The 19,911-nt window shown below is 44.0% G+C and overlaps 1 protein-coding gene and 1 long non-coding RNA gene across 2 annotated transcripts in view; one reads left to right on the forward strand and one right to left on the reverse strand.

The window, feature by feature from the left end:
* LOC127007354 (uncharacterized) overlaps positions 1–19,911 on the forward strand; it is a 240,098-nt gene that overhangs the window by 174,315 nt on the left and 45,872 nt on the right. The gene's annotated exons all lie outside the window — the stretch shown is intronic.
* Positions 1–19,911, reverse strand: part of LOC127007352 (uncharacterized) — a 208,165-nt gene that overhangs the window by 116,166 nt on the left and 72,088 nt on the right. The window contains exon 2 of the mRNA XM_050878219.1: positions 18,439–19,820. Coding sequence (XP_050734176.1) covers positions 18,439–18,547 — 109 coding nt within the window. The 5' untranslated portion in view covers positions 18,548–19,820. The remainder of the gene's footprint in view (positions 1–18,438; positions 19,821–19,911) is intronic.

A 19,911-nucleotide genomic window follows, 5' to 3' on the forward strand; every position in this document is an offset into this window, starting at 1 on the left:
TGGGAAGACACCAAATGTGACATGAGTGACTTTGAAGTAGAAGACTTGGAACATTTCCTGCTGCACTGCAAACAATACTCAGAAATTAGAAAGGAACACACATTTGTACAACAGCCACACAAGGAAGACACACACGAACACTTAGCTGACATATTACTACTCAAAAATTGCAGTAAAGAAAGTGAGAAAATAGAAAAGAGGAAAAGTTACTTGAAAAAACTCTGGAAGGAAAGACAAAGAGTTCAGAAGACTAAAACACAAGTGCAAAATCAGTGAAAAAAATATGGCAAGTGAAAACTGAAGAAGAAAATTAGAGTTGAAGCGCGAGAACATCGACATTGAATGAACAGAAAATCCGGGAGCCGTTGGAAAGGCATATCCCGGGACCACACCTGATCTGATTTGACCTAATCAGTCACGGCAAACGGAAGTTACCGCAGGTTGGATCTAGTAAACAACAGCCAATGAGATGATGCCAAGTCCGCGAGTCCAGCCGTGAAGGATTAGGCCCACCAGGTCTCGTGGAACTAACTAGAGTTATCCTTATCTTCTTGTTTTTTCAGGTATGATTTAATTTTCCTTTCCTGTCCTGTCATTTTTTATCTCATTCCTTATATTAGCCCCCTTCCTTTCCAATCTATCCTGCCCTACCCTTCCCTTCCCTTCACTTTCCCTTTTCCTCACTCTACGGTCAGCCTCACCCGCCCACCCCCCACCACTCACCTGTTGCTCCGTTAATGGGGGCCGGTAATTACACACTCAGGTAGAAGAGCGATTAGCACCAACGACAAAATTACATTAAGAACATTACGCCGCAAAATGATCGATGCACCTGTCCCTTCTGACCACCAGGTAGAGTAAGGTTAGGGGCGACGGTTGCTTAGTGACGCGCAGGTGGCGTGGTAAGCTGAGGGTGATGGAATGCTGCATGTGGCTGTTTCTTGTGGTGTATGTGTGTATATGTGAAAGTGATGTATATGCGAGACAGACTGGGATGGAGTGGCGAGAAAGTGTTGGTGTAAAGAGTTGATATTGGACTACGGGAACGTTCTTTAGAGGGCTTGTAGTGCCGGAGGTGTGATGGGGTGCAAAGAAGAGAAGATGACCTGTTTTCCTGCTCGCGTTTAAAAGAGACAACGGTCGAGGGGTAGGGAGGGGGAGGAGAGGGAGAGGAGAAAGTATGAAAGAGCGAACGGGTTAGAGGGAGTGGATGAGGTGGAAGGAAAAAAGGCAGAAAAAAAGGAAGATTGGATCGCATATTTATATAGGAGAGACAGCGTGAAAAAGAGTTAAGTTATTCTGCGTTCGCGAGAAGGTGTATGTGTAGAAAGGTGAATTGAACTAAAGGTATCTTACTTTTGAGGTTTCTAGTACCGGAGGAGTGATGGGGTGCAAAGAAAACAAGATGATGGCGTTAAAAGAGATAATGGTCGGTATTAATTTGCCCTCTACTTCACTTCCTCTTTCCTTGGACTTGAGGCCCCGTATTCTTCATAATGGTCGGTATATATTTGTCCTCTACTTTATCTTCTCTTTTCTTGGACTTGAGGCCCCGTAGTCTTCACTGTTTCGGGGCACGCACATACACTTTTGATAAGGTTTTCGTAGATGATGTGGGTGTTTCTATGGGAAGTTTCATGAGCCCAGTGAGAGTTTGACTACGGGAATCGTACTTTAGAGTGCTTGTAGTGCCGGAGATGTGATGGGGTGCAAAGAAAAGAAGATGACTTGTTTTCCTGTTTGCGTTAAAAGAGAGAATGGTCGAAAGCACTCATGAGAACCCGAATAAACTCCTTTGTGGCATTAGGAAGTTGTTGTAAAAGCCGAACGTGTCTGAAAATAAGGGTTAGAGCAAGACACCTCTGGAACTACGTATATTTTTATTATTTTCCGGTATCATCCTCCGTTTCCTTTGTAAGAAGAGCCCATTGCAGACCATTTGATAATCTCTTCTTCATGTTCTTCGTCTGTTCACCATTACCGTAAAAGTAGTGATCTCTATTCTCCACTTCATTCATTCTCTCTCTCTCTCTCTCTTACACACACACACACACACACACATACACCGTTAAAAAAAAAGGCGTGGAAACTTCGCTTAGACTCATGAGTTAAGTTTTGCCTCGTAACCGAAGTGCCGATCTCTCCCTTTACTTTTTTTTCTTTTTATCTTTTTCATTCATCCTCCTCCTCGCGCTCCAGACCTGAGGGAGGGAAGAAAGAAAGAAAGAGAGCGCCGCCGCCTTAACTCCTGCTGCTCCATAAGAAAAGAGGAGGTGAGAGAGAGAGGTAAAGTTGGGAAGTTACGAAGTCCCTTTTTATATTATGCATCCAACACCACCACCACACTCAATCCACAGTCACCTACCTAACAGTTTACGATTGACTGACGGAGCTCTCCCTTATATTATGTTACTAGTGTGCCAGCAGGCCCTTAAAAGCACGTTCCTGTTGTGCCTGGGCCCGCATCACCATGAAACAAAGTAAGTAAGTACGCGCCGAACAGATAGTAAAGACGAGCTCATACCGAAGGAGAATTCAATAACCAAACCAGACGAAGTAGCGCGAAAGTATAAAGTTTACGGAATGAGTTAACAAGTATAAGTTTATGTATACAGCAGATAAAATTGCATGAATCTTAAGTAAAAGCACACATCAGATAATCAGAAAATAAGAGTAGAGATTTATAAGAGAAAATGAGAATGTAAGATTAATTTGAACACATATTTATCAAGAAAGAAATTTTGAAACTTGCGCAAATGTTGTAATAAAACGTTAGAACAGAGAAAATGAAAACTAAAAAAAAAAAAAAAAAGAAAGAAGAAGCAGAACGAGAAAACGAAGAAAACAAAGATTACAACGGAGATGAAATGTAAAAAAAAAAGTGAGATAAAAACAAAATAAAATAAAAAGTCCCGAATAGACAGTGTGAGAAAGAAGAAGCAGAACGAGAAAACGAAGAAAACAAAGATTACAACGGAGATGAAATGTTAAAAAAAAAGTGAGATAAAAACAAAAGAAAAAAAAAGAGCAAGTCCCAAATAGACAGTGTATCAGTCGCCCCGCCGTAAATAAGGACTCCGTAAGCCGAATCAGAGCCGGGATAAACCCAGCCCGTATAGATATCTGGCTCGCGGCTGACTTTATGAGAGAATTATAGGTTTTGGCATTAGACCGAAGCTAATGATAGAGGGAGCAGGGAAGGGAATATCTGAGTCGCTGGTTACCCGATATTTACAGGGTTTCTTGAGACTACTGTATGCAACTACTTAGTTTAGCTTCGCCTCCCTTGCCTCCCTTGCCTCGTCTCTTACCTCCGTTCTCTCCTTTACCTTCTTCTCCCTTACTTTCCCTATTCCTCTTATTTCCTTCTTCTTTCCTACTGTGTGCAAATACATACTTATAGCTTCGCCTTCATTGCCTCCCTTGTCTCGTCTCTTACCTCCGTTCTCTCCCTGACCCTCTTCTCTCTTACCTTTCCTCTTTCCCTTACTTCCTTTTTCTTCTTTCCTCCTAATAGCCTTGCCTTCCTTACCTCCCTTGTCTCTTCTCTTACCTCCGTTCTCTCCCTGACCTTCTTCTCTCTTACCTTTCCTCTTCCCTTCTTCTTCTTTCCTCTTTATAGCCTTGCCTTCCTTACCTCCCTTACCTCTTCTCTTACCTCCGTTCTCTCTCTTATCTTCTTCTCTCCCTTATTTTCTCTTACCCCTTCCTTTGCTTGCCTTATCTTCGGTTTCGTCTCATGTTTCATCTTCTGCCTATTCCTTTTTTATCTGTGTTTTTTTTCTCCTCTAACTCTTTCTTTTTCTTTTTCTTTTCTTTTCCTCATTCTCTAACTTCTATTTTTCTCATTTTTCCTTTTCCTCCTCATCCTCATCCTCCTCTCTTTTTCTAACTCCTTTACCTTTCCCTCTTCTTTCTCCTCCTCCTCCTCCTCCTCCTCCTCTTCTTGTTCATTCTCATCCCATCATCTTTCCCTTCATCTCTCTTCCTCCTTCCTCAATCTCTCTGCCTTTATAAATTTCTATCTTTAAACATTCTCCTCCTTGTTTTCTGTGCTATATCATGTCTCCTCCACTGATGACTGTTTTACTTAAGTGTTTCACTTATGTAAATTATAAAATATGTGCCTATGAAGCGTTGTTGTTTTACTGTTTGGTACGAGCAATGACTTGGAAATATGGTATAAATCCTAATTAATCGAAATATTGGAGAAAAAATCAAGTAATCATTGTCAAAAGGAATTTGCGCTGACAAAATACCTAATCATTGAATCAATAAAAAGAATAAGACAAATTGCGAAAGATATTAAGAGGTCGTTAAGACTCTGTGGATTAGGATTCAATAATAACAACACCAGGCATCGGTTTTCCTCAGACACTCTTCGTGACTAGACGCAAAGGGTTGATAAATTATACCTTGGTAAAAAAAATCATGCGTTACGAGCACAGCCACGGAGCACAGAATCACGCTGAAGTCGGTGAACAAATACCAGGAACGTCTCCCCTTTGATGGCGTTAGTTTACCTGCGTCACCTGAGAGCGGCCCGCGAGAGGGAGAGACAAAAGGGCGTAAAAGAGTCGCCAGGTAAGAGTGACCGAGCGCACTGGAGGGCCGCGGGGCTATAGAGAAGGGTACTCACTGGCCTCCCTCACGGTCTGATACAAAGAGACCCACTTACCGGGGCTCCTGTGACAAGTGGGAAAATTTGTAAATAGTAATGAATGAGGTTTTGTTTACTATTTTTTTTTTTTTGTGTGTGTGTGTGTGTGTGTGTGTGTGTGTGTGTGCATTTCCTCCTCGTTCTTCCATAATTTTTGCCTCGTCATCATCATCGTCTCCCACACTCGAGGTAGGACGTGCATCATACAACTGTCCTTCCCTCCTTTTCTTCTCTCCATTTTCTGCAAGCTTTTCTATATTATCCTCTTTTTTTCTTTTTCTCTTCGTTCCTGTCTTCTTTCTATCATTAAACTTCACCAGAATGTTTTAGAATATCATATCGGGTTTTTTTATTGTTTTGTTGTTGTTGTTGTTGTTGTTGTTGTTGTTGTTGCTGTTGTCCTCTTCCTTTTGCTTTACCTCCTTCCCCTCACCATTTATTTCCTTGAGTTTCTTTGTTCTCTTCTTCCATCCTCATCTCACTATTCCTGCTCATTATTTATCCTCTTCGTTACAATGTCCAGTGGTGGCAAATATCTTTAGTTTTTTTTTTTTTTTTTTTCATTCAACTGTTCCGCATTGTTCTGTCCTTTCTGGGGGGCTTCGTGGTGCAGTGGTTAGCACACTCGGCTCACAATCGAGAGAGCCCAGGTTCGATTCCCGGGCGGAGTGGAAAAATTTGAGCGGGTTTTCCGATACCCTACGCCACTCTCCACCCCGCAGTGAATGGGTACCAGGTATTAATCGGGGGATGTGTCCCGTCTCCTGGAATCTGTTCTCTTCTCCTATAATTCCTTCCCCTTATGTCTCTCTCCGGCATATGACGATAGATGTTGCGCCGACTAAACGAAACTTTCCTACTTTTCTCTCCTTCATTTTTCCTCTTCTACATCTACATTATCATAAAGAAAAAAATGTTACCAGTATCATCTTTTTCTCCTCTTTTTCCTTTTTTCTTGTGTCCATTGTGGTCTGTTTTCTATATTCATTTTTTCCTCTTCTACATCTACATTATCATAAAGAAAAAAATGTTACCTGTATCATCTTTTTCTCCTCTTTTTCCTTCTTTCTTATGTTCATTGTGCTCTGTTTTCTTTATCCATTAATTCCTCTTCTTCATCACTGATCATCGACTTCTTCTTTATTCCTCGTCCTCTTTCACAATAGAATAAAGAAATAAGTTTTACCAGCATCTTGTCTTTCTCTTCTTCCTTCTTTCTTGTGTCCACTGTGCTCTGTTTCCTTCATCACTTTATTCTTCCTCTTCATCACTTTTATTTTCCCCCATCATTACGTTGATTTTATTATCATTAGAAGACAATTTTTTTCGGTAACATGTTTTTCCTCATCCTATATTTTTCTTTTCTTCACCAACTCATTTTCATTCTTCCTCTTCGCTCCCCATTTACTATTTCATCATCGTCACCATCATCACCATCATCATCACAAGCAACAGCATTATCATCATCAAAAGTGGAAGCAAGTTTTGTCACTAATCTGGTTCGCTTCGTTATTTTTTTTTTTTTTTAAGATTCTGAGTCATTTCCTTCCTTCTCTCCCTCAGTCTCCTCCTCCTCATTAATCTTCTTCACTCCTCGCCCTTCTCCTCATCATCAGCAATACTCTCTCTCTCTCGTTTTTATATCATCTTCTCACTTTCTTTATCATCTCATCCTTCCCATTCATCGTTTGTTTTCCAGGCTCTCAACACCATCATCCTCATCCTTATCCTCATCCTCATCCTCATCCTCCTCCTCTTCATCCTTTCCTTCCTGTCTACCCCCTAACAACATTTCCTAGAAGTCCTCCCTCCCTCCCTCCTTCCTTTCCTTCCGTCCTCTCTCTATCTCTCTATCTTTCTTCCTATTCCTTCTTATTGTTTCAACACTATCATCATCATAATCCTCATCTTCCTCCTCCTCCTCCTCATCATCATCATCATCATCATCCTCATCTTCCTCCTCATCCCCCTCCTCAGCATCATTATCATCGTCGTCGCCAAGGTTTCGCAGCATCCCGGTCGGGTTCGCTGGGTCGTGAAGCTTCGGTGTTCACGGTGCGTCTGTCCACACTTTGATCCATAACTCGGCACGAGGAAAAATTTTAATCCTCTCCTCACTCGTTACTGGCGGAGAGAGAGAGAGAGAGAGAGAGAGAGAGAGAGAGCAGATGAAAGAAATCAGTTTGGAAAGAATAAAATAATGAAGAGAAGCGTAAGTTGAGGTGAATAGCATATAAATCAATAGAACAAGATAAAGCGAAAGAAAAGATAACTGTGTGTGTGTGTGTGTGTGTGTGTGTGTGTGTGTGTGTGTGTGTGTGTGTGCAGCGATGCGGACAGATAAATAAATCAAGACTCAAGTGAAGCAGAGATTATGAGCGCGAGGTGAGAGGACAGAGAGGCGGTAAAGAATCCGATACAAGAGGGACGTAGCCAATAAATGTTAACAAGGGAAAGAAAGAATGACAGGGTTAATGACAGAAAATTTAGGTCGGTATTTTAAGACATACTTGCTTCTCACATCAGTATTTCTAAAGGTCAAAGAGGGGATCGATTGAGTTATAATGAGTGTTTCCTTAGGTTCACGGTACAGAAGAAGGGTCACACTACCACCAGGGTCATAAAACTACTCCTGGAAATGCCCACAACTCCAACGAAACCCTTGTCAAATATGTGAACTTGGGCGACGAAATGTTTAGTTTAGTTTAGACCCAAAAAATTGCATTCATAAAAAAAAAAATAATATTGAGGAGTGTTAAAATGCGAAAATAAAATATACAGAAAACGTGAGAGTGGTGGCGCTCATGAAGATTAAGTTAAATCAAACGTTTTCTTAATTGATATGCGAAGGAACATCGATGAAAACTTAAGGATCGTTTTGTTTGAGTTTTGTTGGCACTCATGTTCCTTATAATTTTTTTTTTTTTTTTGAGTATAGTATCAGCTCTCTCTCTCTCTCTCTCTCTCTTATTAAATGATTTTCTCAAGTACCATTAATTCTTTACTTGTATGCTAAGTCTACGCATGCGAATATTCATGTATTTTCTGTCCTCGGAAAGTCATAATATTGTGGCAAATTAAAACTGCATTGTAAAAAGACATGACTGGAGAAGGGGAGAAGTGAACAATACACACACACACACACACACACACACACACACACACACACACACACACACACACACACACACTGACACACAAACAAACAAACACATGCAAATACAATCAAGCAAACCAACACAAACACACATCCATCTCCCCGAAAGAGCACTAAGTAACTTTTTCTCGCCTCGTGGAGATTTTTTTTTTTTTCTCTCTCTTGGTGAGGGTGCATCTGCGTGGCCTCGTTCCGCTATCACCGTGGACCGCATGTGTCGAGCGTGTGTGTGTGTGTATGGGGAGGGGGGGGGGGGGCAGGGTGCGAGGCGAGAGCTTCGTTACCAGACTGTCGTACTCAGCCTCTCATGTTTTCCGACTGACGAACCAAAAACTGCTTCCTCCACCCCAATAACCACATTTATTTATAGTTACCGTTGAAATGTTTAATTATTAGTGTCTTTTTTGCCGTACTTAAGTGTCTAAAAACGGTCAGTGGTGGATAAAAACGGTTAACACAATGGTGGATACGATAATCTGGCAACGCTGGGGGAGAGAGGGAATGTGCGTGTCGGATATATTGTCCACTTACTTTGTACCAAGACGAACGGGGCCAAGAACTGTTTGTCACGTGCAGTATTGAGCGTGTTGAATTACTGTCTGTCTCCCTCGGTATATATATGTACCTGCATGCTTTAGACTTACAGGATGAGATGCATTTTTCACCAACTCGTTTTTCTGACTTTTTTTTGTTAGTTTTTTTTTTTATCTCACGCCGCTCTAATATACGGTATGTGTTCGACCGACCCGATACGAATCCACCTGGGCGGAAAGGATACTATGTTTTATCATTAGATTCTCATTTTTTTTATTACAAGTTGTTTTTTATTTACCTTGTTAACTTAATAGAATGGATTTATCGAAACTTCTCTCTCTCTCTTTTTTTTTTTTTTTTTTTTTTTTTAATCAAGGGTATAGTACGAAGAGGAAGTGGGTTAGTGGTGAGGTACAGGTGGGGAATAGGAAAGACAGTAGGAGTGTACAGTTGTATGGTGTAGGTTCGTTAGTTGTTCTGGTGTAGTTATTGTTTATCGGGCACCTTATTTGTATACCCCCGGCGTGCTGGGGGTTTGTGTGTTTGGATTGTTTGTGTGTAGAGAGCTGTTGCCTGGCGTCACTTGTGTGAAGTGATGTGTGGGCGGTTGTTCTCGTAGTGACTTCAAGCGAAACCAGGGGTGGACCAAGTTCGTGCTGCCGTCAAGCTCCTTGACGTGGGTGTAGTTCACGTCGTCTTGCTGGTCTAGCTTCTCCCATATCTTTCCGGCCGTCTCCCGTCGCCTTGTGCGGACTAGTTGTACTCGAGTCTGCGGTGTTGTGCTGCTGTGTTTTCCGTGTACGGGTATTTCTGTCCGGTGGCAAATCTCAGCGCTTTGTTCTGCAGCCTCTGAAGCTGTAACATCTTGGTGTGGGAAGCCATGTGTCAGGGGTGTGTGAGTAGTCTAGTATAGGAAGTATCTTAGTCTTTACCAGATACAGTTTGAGCCGCTCTGTGAAGTGCCAGAATCTGTTTAGTGATGTGAGGGCTGTTTTAACTTTCATGGTTTTGTCGTTGACGTGTTTAACGATCAGGCCGGTGGATGTCACTGTGGCCTAATATCTGGCATTGTTTTGGTGGGAGATGGTGTTGCCCTGTATTTGTATGTCATTTATTTTTTTCCTGCCGAGTGCGACCACAGCGAACTTGTCGATGTTTGTTTTGATCTTCCATTTTTTTCAAATGTGTTGAGTCTGTTCGCCTCCCGCACGACCAGGGCGTCATGGTGGTCTAGGGTACCGTTGGAGGTCACTATTTGTGTCGCGTCGTCAGCATAATATATATCCATACAGCTTCTGTTATCAGACCGGGGCATGTCAGAGGTGTAGGTGATGAAGAGCGTTGGTGATAACACGCTGCCCTGTGGCACGCCGCTGTGCAGGGGGAACGGGGAGGATATTGCTGACTTAACTCGAATGGAAGCTGAGCGCTGATCAAGGAAGCTACATAACAGTTTTTCCGTTAGCTCTGGCAGTCCGAGTTGAAGTATTTTGTATTGCAGGCCCTGTAGCCAGACTTTATCAAACGCCTTGCTGATGTCGCGTTGGATAATAGTGCAGTTTAGTCCTTGTCCTTTAGTGAGTGCTACCTTTTCGCTGGCGATGGAGATAGCTGAAGTAGTGCCTCCTGCCCTGAAGCCATACTGGGACGGGTTATAAAGGTTGTTTTCCTCCAGGTGACATCTGAGTCGTAAGTTGATTATTCTTTCAAAGATTTTCCAGGGACTTCTAGGAGTGAGATTGGTCTGTAGTTCTTGTGATCCGTGGTTGATTTGCCTGGTTTAGGTATCATTGTGAGAGTGGCGACTTTGAATCGTTGAGGGAAGTAACCTGTTGTTAACATCGAATTATATATCTCTCTCTCTCTCTCTCTCTCTCTCTCTCTCTCTCTCTCTCTCTCTTTCCTCCCCCCTCACTCACCAGCCCACCAGCCCCGCATCCTCCATATTCATAAAACAACGGGCCGCAAGACTGAAAAATTCACCTCCCCTCATTATTAACTACGCTCGCTCGCTCGCTCGCCATTAGCCATTACACATGCACGGAATAAAACTAAACTAGACTTTACGGCGCTACCCAAACACGGCGCTGCTAATCCAAGTCCCATGAGTGTTACAGGCCGTTCCATCGGGTGATAAGTGTGGGTGGGGGTGATGGACGTGTTGAATTCGGCGCCGACACTGCTATCCCGAGAGGCGGCTTTGTTAGTGTTTCCGGGAAGAGCAGTGCGGACAGTAATGTTGTAGCAGTAGTTGGTGGTGAAGCTATTGTAGTAGTAGTAGTAATAGTAGTAGTAGTAGTAGTAGTAGTGGTAGTGGTTTTGAGAGTGGTGATGGTGATGGTAGTGCTCGTGGCTGTAGTGGGGGTAGCTGTAGTGGGGGCACTAGTAGTAGTAGTAGTAGTAGTAGTAGTAGTAAAGTAGTGGTTGCAGTAAAAGTAGTAGTAGGAGTAGTAGTAGTAGGAGTTGTAGCAGTAGTAGTAGTAGTAGTAGTAGTAGTAGTAGTAGGAGTTGTAGCAGTAGTAGTAGTAGTAGTAGTAGCAGCAGGAGGAGGAGGATTAGGAGGAGTACCAGCACCAGCAGCAGCAGCAACAGTAGTGGAATGCAAGGGAACAGACAGTCGAGTGGGGGTGATTTACGCGGGGCAGGATTATTCAGTTACTTGGTCCGCCGGTTCATGATTCACCGCTGATTTACCTGCACGGCTAAGTGGCTGGCGACCGTGTAAATAACCTGGTAACGATTTTCTTCTCAGAGTTATGTTGTGATTACGTTCGTCGAGGCCCTCTTTACTCCATTCTTCTTTTTCTGCTTAGCATTGCCAGTGTGTGTGTGTGTGTGTGTGTGTGTGTGTGTGTGGGTGTGGGTGTGGGTGTTAGTAGTTAAACAAAGATATCTCGACTAAGCACTCCCTAAGGTCTCTAACGTTAGTGTAATGACGAATATTCAACAAGATACCGACAGACACACAGACAGACAGAAACAAAGAAAACTAAGACACCTAGAAAACACAAACACGCAAAACAAACCAAGAAAAGGAGAAGCAGACAAGAAATACATCGAGAAGTAAACAACAACATGGAAGAACCCGACGCAAACATGTTCACAACTGCCCCCGAGCAAACACAGCCACAGAGAGAGACAGACGGACAGAGACAGGAGGGAAAAAGACACAGCAAAGAGAAACAAACAGACTAGACCTTGTAAGACGCGCAACAGAGGGCGTGGTTGTGTATAATGGCGTCAAGTGGCGTGTGTTCACAATGCACCACCATAACTACTCATATCCTGCCCCCCCACCCCCCACCCCACGCCCCCCACCCCCCCACGCCCTCCCCTCCACTCTTTCCACCTCTTCCTTCCTCCCTCTCCTTTCCTCGCCTCTGACACTCCTACCAGCTGCATGGGGGTTAGGGAGGGGAGGGGGGGAAAGGGGGGGGGGTTACTCCATATATCGACCGCCGAGAGAGAGAGAGAGAGAGAGAGAGAGAGAGAGAGAGAGAGAGAGAGAGAGAGAGAGAGAGATTAAAGTTGCCGTTTTTTCCTGCCTCCTTCGCCGTTTTGTTGTTCGTTGATGGATGCCAGACTGTGAAAATACTCGCCCCCCCCCCCCCCCCTCCCCCCTGTCCTTCCAACCACCCAGCCGAACCGTTGTGATACATTTGGTCTAACGAGTTTTGGTCCGTGTTTGTCTATGCTTGCTTTTTTTTTGTCCTTGCGCGCGTGCTATACGGTTACGCATTGTGATGGATTTTTTTTCACGTTTTCTTTGTATGCGTTTATGAGGAGTGGATGGGGGGGGGTTGGGGGAGAGGGGTTTTGGAGGGGGCAGTTCTGCATAACGTGTAAGTGAGACGTGTTGTTATTATTATTATTATTATTATTATTATTATTATTATTATTATTGTTATTATTATTGATATGTGAAAGGTCATATTGGTGCGATTCACAAAGGTGTGTGTGTGTGTGTGTGTGTGTGTGTGTGTGTGTGTGTGTGTGTGTGTGTGAGTTTATTTTTTTTTTCTCCTGTGGACGTCAGAGGCATTGGTCACATTGTTCTGCCTGTAAATACTTCAAAAATATGAATGAACGCATACTAAACACACACACACACACACACACACACACACACACACACACACACACACACACACACACACACATAGAACTGCAGGTCACATCCTCATACCTTTGTCTACTTAAATGATTAAATAATTGAATCATTAGATAACAGATAGCACAACACTGTCATCACCGCCCCATCACTACGACCAACTCACTACAGCACCTCCACACCACTTAGCACGAATGTAACACCGCCACCGTCAGGGCCCCACCACCACAGCACACAACAGCACCTTCGCTACCGTCAGGCCCCCTCCACTACCACCACTACAGCACACAACAGCACCTTCGCCACCGATTCACTTAGCACAGCATGCCACACCACACGCAGCCAGCGCACGCAAAGGTGAGTGTGCGGGGCCGAGCGGAGCGGTGCAGGCCGTCCCTCACCTGGCTCCTCACTCACAGGTGTTTCGAAATGCACGCGCTTCTTAAAATAATAAGTTCACTCACGCTTCCTTTAATCATCTTGTTCCTGAAGCATGCACAGTTCTTTTTTTAATAATAGGTTGGAGTTTTTGCCTACCGGATGGAAATGAGAAACGTAATTCTTGCCACAGGTGGATTGGTAATGAGTGTGCATGAGAGGCAGAGAGCACGCGATACACGAGTTTCTTGAGTCAACTTTCTTCCTCTCCCTTGATTAAATACTAAAAAGAGAACTAATGCCAAGTACCGCACCTTCTCTCTGCCGTGACTATATTCAAGCAGGCAATGGGAGCATACGCCGGGGGGCGCGTTGCCTCGCCTGCCCTGCTACTCAATTCTCAAGTGTCCCCCTGAACAAGCTCCCATGCAAGTTCCCCTCCTATTCAAAGTATCTCTTGACAGGATCCATCGAGTTACTCTAGCCACGAGCTTTGTGAGTGTTCCCTTGGTGTCCTCCATGCAGGATTATCTGTTGCAGTTACAACCCGGTGAGCACGATGAATTTATGTAGTGTATCATTCCCCATGCCCACATACGCGGATTTGGTGCTCACGAACAATGTAAAGCATTTATTTAGTCTCATAAAGTAATCGCCAATTAGACAAAGCCGTTTCAGGGATTAGCCATTATTCCACGAAGACACATTACCTGAGGCACCTGTTCGCCTCTTCAACTCACTGTCTAGCGTTCACGGGAATGTGATGTGGACAAGCAGTTGTAGTCTGACAGACTATTCCAAAGCTAGACAATGAAGGAAACATCAGAAACGTTCAGTGCAGAGGACACACAGTTAAACATTGCTTGATAAACAGCGGATAATTTTCTGTGTTGTTGCATATTGTCGATAAGTGAAAATATTGTCAACTCGTAATCTTCCTCTGATTAGAAATTTGATGAATAGAAAAAGATTGAAACGTCACTGACGAACAACGAAAAAAAATTCAATGTTGATGTTGAGATCATGAATGTTGTCTTTGGACATTATGGATGTTTAGAGATACTGAATGTTGATGTTCTGGGACACAGTGTTGATGTTTTGGGGCACTGAGTGTTGATGTTTTAGGGCACTGAATGTTGATGTTTTGGGGCACTGAGTGTTGATGTTTTGTGGCACTGAGTGTTAATGTTTTGTGGCACTGAGTGTTGATGTTTTAGGGCACTGAATGTTGATGTTTTGGGGCACTGAGTGTTAATGTTTTGTGGCACTGAGTGTTGATGTTTTAGGGCACTGAATGTTGATGTTTTGGGGCACTGAGTGTTAATGTTTTGGGGCACTGAGTGTTGATGTTTTAGGGCACTGACTATGAATGTTTTGTAGCACTGAATGTTAATGTTTTGGGGCACTGAATGTTGATGTTTTGGGGCACTGAATATTGATGTTTTGGAGCATTGAATGTTGGTGTTTGGGGGCACTAAATGTTGATGTTTTGGAGCATTGAATGTTGGTGTTTGGGGGCACTAAATGTTGATGTTTTGGAGCACTGAATGTTGGTGTTTTGGAGCACTGAATGTTGGTGTTTTGGAGCACTGAATGTTGGTGTTTTGGGGCAATGAATGTTAATGTTTTGGGGCACTGAATGTTAATGTTTCGGAGCACTGAATGATGATGTGTTGAATCACCGATTATTGATGTTTTGGGGCAATGAATGCTATTATTTGGGGTCACTCAATACGGATGTTTGGTGGCACTGTATCGTACTCCTTTGTGTTCTTGCTCCGCTCAGAGTTAAGTGGAAGATCAGAAGTTAAACTAACGTCACTCCAACGCCTGAGTTTTTCATCAGCGCCATCGCGTGTTCGAGGCTCTTAAAACATCGTGACGGCCTGGCCCTGCTTAATAAAACTAGCGACCAGGAAGCGCCACTCACAAGAGCCGTGCGGGGTAAAGGAAATGCTTGTGACATGAACACTGTTGAACATTCCTCGGGTCATTAAACCTCTCTCTCTCTCTCTCTCTCTCTCTCTCTCTCTCTCTCTCTCTCTCTCTCTCTCTCTCTCTCTCTCTCTCTCTCTCTCTCTCTCTCTCTCTCTCTCTCTCTCTCTCTCTCTCTCTCTCTCTCTCTCTCTCTCTCTCTCTCTCTCTCTCTCTCTCTCTCTCTCTCTCTCTCTCTCTCTCTCTCTCTCTCTCTCTCTCTCTCGTCCCCCCCCCCTCCCCCCTCACTACGTGCAGACAGGAGCGACCAGAGAGCACCGAAAGAGGAGAAAAAAATATGATACCATTGGGAAGGATCCGACACCAAACAGCATTACCTTTTTCCCTCCCCTCACGGTGCGCTTAAGTGGGGCGATATGCCTTAAGTTGCCGCTGCCGAGAGAGAGAGAGAGAGGGAGAGGGAGAGGGAGGTTTGGTGAGGGGGTGAAGGTGGAGGTGACTTTCATTGGCCTATTCTTTTCCTCCGGGCGGGCAGGCAACTTTTTAAGAATGGGGTTAATTATACGCGAGGGATGACAAGTGTTATTGTTTCTTTTAGCTTCCAATATTCGGCAGTAAAGAAGCTCGCCCGCCGCCGCCTGCTGCTGCCCCCCTCTTGCTTCACCCCTTCCCCCAACTCCCCCCACCTCTCCCCTACACCCCTACCCCCACCGCCGCCTCCGCCACACTATTGCTTCATAACATTACTCCTAAAAATTCTGTTATGGTGGCAGGATCGCTGGAAACACTCCTTAGTCAGGCAGCCGTACGTTCATTGCGGTCTGAGGCTGGAGCTTAATATCCCGCCCATTTTATTATTTTATTTCGGAAACCTCTAATTTATATATGCTTTTATTTATTTTATTATATTTTTTGTGTGTCCAACTATCCTTCACTAATATCACCACCTGCTCTTCCTCCTCCTGTTCCTCCAATTCTTCCTCCTGCTCCTCATCCTCCTCCTCCTCCTCCCATCCCTGTCTCCTCTTCACCCCTCCACCTCCCTCACTCCTGCCTCCACACTCCTTCATCACCTCAACTTAAACCACTTCCCTTCGTCTCCACTTACCCCTCCTCCCTCCTCAAACACTTATCTCCACATCCTCCACCAGCCATCCAATCTCCACTCATTTCCGCCACTTCTCCTGCCCTTGTTTCCACCATCACCTCCAAGTCACCCACCCCTACGTCACAATCGACCATTCGTATGTCTAATCTTCCATCACCTCCTTCGTCATCCCATTCCTATTACCATAACAAGACGAAGAACGGAACTCATTCATACTTCTCTGCACCGTCTCCCCCACTATCACCCTACTACTGCAACTTCCCCGTAAGATACCAGCGCAATTACTTATAACAGAGGAAGTATATATTCATTTCAGCTCCACCTCCAACACTCTAAATACCACTTAACCCAGACATACCCCCACCCCACCACCACCATCACCAGTACCTCATCCAAAGTACCTCGTGCAAAGAGACGCATCATGCATTAATTCCTCCGGTACTACTTGCCTAAATTGTATCCACACCAATCCTCAAACAGCATAAGAAACTGAGGATTGTATTCCACTTCTTCCTCCATCAAAAGTACAACAACAACCTTCACCCAGCTCCCTCTATCACCATCAACACCAGTACCATAAACACCACCCTTATCAAAACTTCAACCACAACTTTGCTCATCACCACCTCAGCCTCCTCACCACCTCCACCCTATCACCATCACCAATACAACCACTACTAAGAAAAGAAAAGTTACATCCACCATCATCACCATCACTACCAGTACCACAAACACCACCACAAACATCAGAACTTCAACCAGAACTTTCCTCATTCTCACCTCACCCTCATCACCACCACCACCACCACTAATAAGAAGAAAAAGTAACATATATTCCTCCACCACCACCACCACCACCACCACTACTACTACAACCACAGCCTTCCTTACCAACCGTCCACAACCGCCACCACACGCTCCTCCCCGCCTCCCCCCCCAGCCGCCATAACACCCCGGGACCCTGATTACCCCCGGCGGTCGCAATATGTAAGTTTTATTAGAGTCCCGCGCTGGTGGTGGCCGGCGAGGTGATCTTGGGCGCCCGGCAGGCCACGGACACCAGCTGCGGGGAGGAACGTTGAAATAATCGTGTTTTTTTTTTTTATCATTGCTTGTGCGCTCTCTCTCTCTCTCTCTCTCTCTCTCTCTCTCTCTCTCTCTCTCTCTCTCTCTCTCTCTCTCTCTCGTACACAGAAAAAATAGTATATCTGAATCCAACTTTTTTTTTTAAGAGTCATTTTTTGTGTTTGTCATGAAGCCTACTGAAGTTTTTGTGGTGGAATATTTCAATAGTTTTGGACGAAAAGGCTGGAAAAGTCCATTTGGCGTTTTTTTGTTGTTTTTTCGTGTGTATACCTGTGGAAGCTGTGTTGTGTTGGGTATCACGAAGGAGGAACTGATTGTCTAAGATGAAACTATGACGCGCCGCCAGTCATTTGCTCTATATTTTTTCAGGCGGAATGCCAAAGTAGTCTGTGGAGTTTTCAGTTTTCTATGGATGTCACAGGTATCATAAACGAGGAACCGAAAACGAGTGAAAAAGGAAAATTAAAGTTTGCAGTCTGACTCGGAGCTCACAATTCATGCACCCACTCCCGTGATGTAGTATTCCTCCAGGGTAACATTACTGCGCGGGCCAGATTGAAATTGTTCTCATCGCCATGAAAGTTGTAAAGCCATACAGCCTGGATGGCTGCGTACCATCGTTCTCTTATTCACTAACTAGCGCTGACCCTAACCTATAATTTTACAACTAGGTACGCTTCGAAAAGCTGAAACATTTTTAGACAGACTCTGGTTTCTTCTGAAGTTAAATCAATACGCATATTTTCGTAGCTTCTAGGTACGGTTTATCATGGCACTTTCCCTTATTCCTTGATATGCGTATCTTACGAGACGAAGCAAATATATACTATAAAAAGAAAAACGTCCAGAAAATCTCATGAGGATGTTACCCGAATATCGGTACATTCTGGCTCTTATAATTAAGATTAAAACCGATCGGAGCGAGAACAGGATATTGGTTCGCGGTCACCTGATTCTTCCTAGTGCACGTTGCCGGCCAGCACGCGGGCTGTGGGAGGAACGAGCGGGATCTTCAGCGCCTTATATGGCATAAAACGAACGGGGTCACGAGGACAAAACAGGAACAGATGTGTGACTCAGAAAATATTACAGGTTTGAGATGAGAGTAGCCTGAAACAACGTGAAGTGTGTGTGTGTGTGTGTGTGTGTGTGTGTGTGTGTGTGTGAGATATATATCACTTTCACAAAATAAATTTATACGTTTGCATATCAATTTAGTGTTTTGCAGAACTCAGTTACGTGACCCGTATTCCTGTACCTGTCGATACCTGAGCGGGGAGAGAGAGAGAGAGAGAGAGAGAGAGAGAGAGAGAGAGAGAGAGAGAGAGAGAGAGACAGAAACATACCGACAGAGAGAGAGAGAAAGACAGACAGACAAACTTGGAGAAACTATCCGTAAAAATGACAAGACCTGCAGACACAAACAACAGAGGATAATAAAAGCGTCAACAAACCACGAATCTCTTTACCTGTTAGAAGCAGAAGCGACGCCAGGACGGGAAGGAGGTAGATGACCCTTCCCAACCGCCCTTCTCCTCCTGCCTCTGGGATGCTTCTTGAAACCTTCCTGATCAACATCTTGCTTTACCCCCTCCTCCTCCTCCTCCCCCACCTCCTCCTTCTCCTCCTCCTTCTCGCGTTTCCCTTGTCGCCCTGTTAGCCGGAGGAAGCAGTGTACTCTCAAGAGGCAGGAGGTCGCGTCACCCTTAGAGAGCACGGTGGATGCATGGTAACATTCGCTCACGTGATATCCCGCCTGCCTTCGCTCTCCGGCCCTCGGGTGTTCTAGTTACTTGAGGAGACGCGAGGGATTCCAGTTCTACTCATGTTTCCGGGTCAGCTCAGTCTGGTTTTGTCCGTAAGTCCGTTTTCTACACTCACTGATGTTTGTTTCCATAGTTCACATGTTCTCCATTAGTAACTTCTTTTTTTTTCCGACAGGTTTTCTTCAAAGTTTTGGGAGCTAGTGTGGCAGAGCACGTTTGTTTGTTAATTTTATCAATGTCTGCACTTTAGTAAACTGTCTTAATCCGGACACCGTTTTCTTCACTCGCCGCTATATATTTCCATAGTTCATATCGCGTTCAATAGTTCATTTTCCAACAATTTTTCAAGCACTACTGTGTGGTAGAAGAAAGTCTGTAATCAAAAGAACCTTTCTCTATTTCCCTAGGATGTTTGAAATTAAAAAAAAAAATTATTCTCTTTTCACATTTTACAGTATTTAATTGTCACGGCAAGGAAGTAATTTAATGGACATATCCATAATTAAGCTAAAAGTACATTGTGTTTTCATCAAAGAATCTACATACTTCAAAAGCTATCAGAAGAGCACAAAATTCTTTCAGTATTTAGTTATTAATGTCACGTCCATTATTTACCCGCGTCACTCCTCAACGTAACGTATTATAGCAAATGTAAACTAACTACAAGAAGAGTCTGCAGCGCGTTCGGACCTTTCTGGCGAGTACAAGGCAAAGCGGACTGTTACCAAGTTCTGTCTTTCTGTATTTTCTACATTCAATCACTTTATTTTCGTTTCTTTCAATATCCGCTCATATCCAAGTCTTATATGTGGAGTTTTCAGTAATCTCACAAAGTCTATATGCTGCAATCAATCTTTTGTTCCTAAAGTTTTCACATTTGGGACCCAAACTCCTCAACGCATTACGCACGTGTGATTATTCCGTTGCACTGTAGTACTTCCAATATAAATCGCCGTGACTATTAGTAACATGTGAAGGACTTTTTTGGTTTTCCATTAAGCGTAATAAAACTAAGATTTTTTTCACCGCGCCACACAACAAACTTCAGTTCTCTTCCTTGCTCTGGTCCAAGGCCTCGCCGCCGCCTGAAAAGGAGAAAACAAGCAAGTTATTGTTTAAAGTAGCGATAAAGTGTGTGTAAGTGTGTGTGTGTGTGTGTGTGTGTGTGTGTGTGTG

The sequence above is a fragment of the Eriocheir sinensis genome, chromosome 3 (assembly GCF_024679095.1).
Source record: "Eriocheir sinensis breed Jianghai 21 chromosome 3, ASM2467909v1, whole genome shotgun sequence".
NCBI lineage: Eukaryota > Metazoa > Arthropoda > Malacostraca > Decapoda > Varunidae > Eriocheir > Eriocheir sinensis.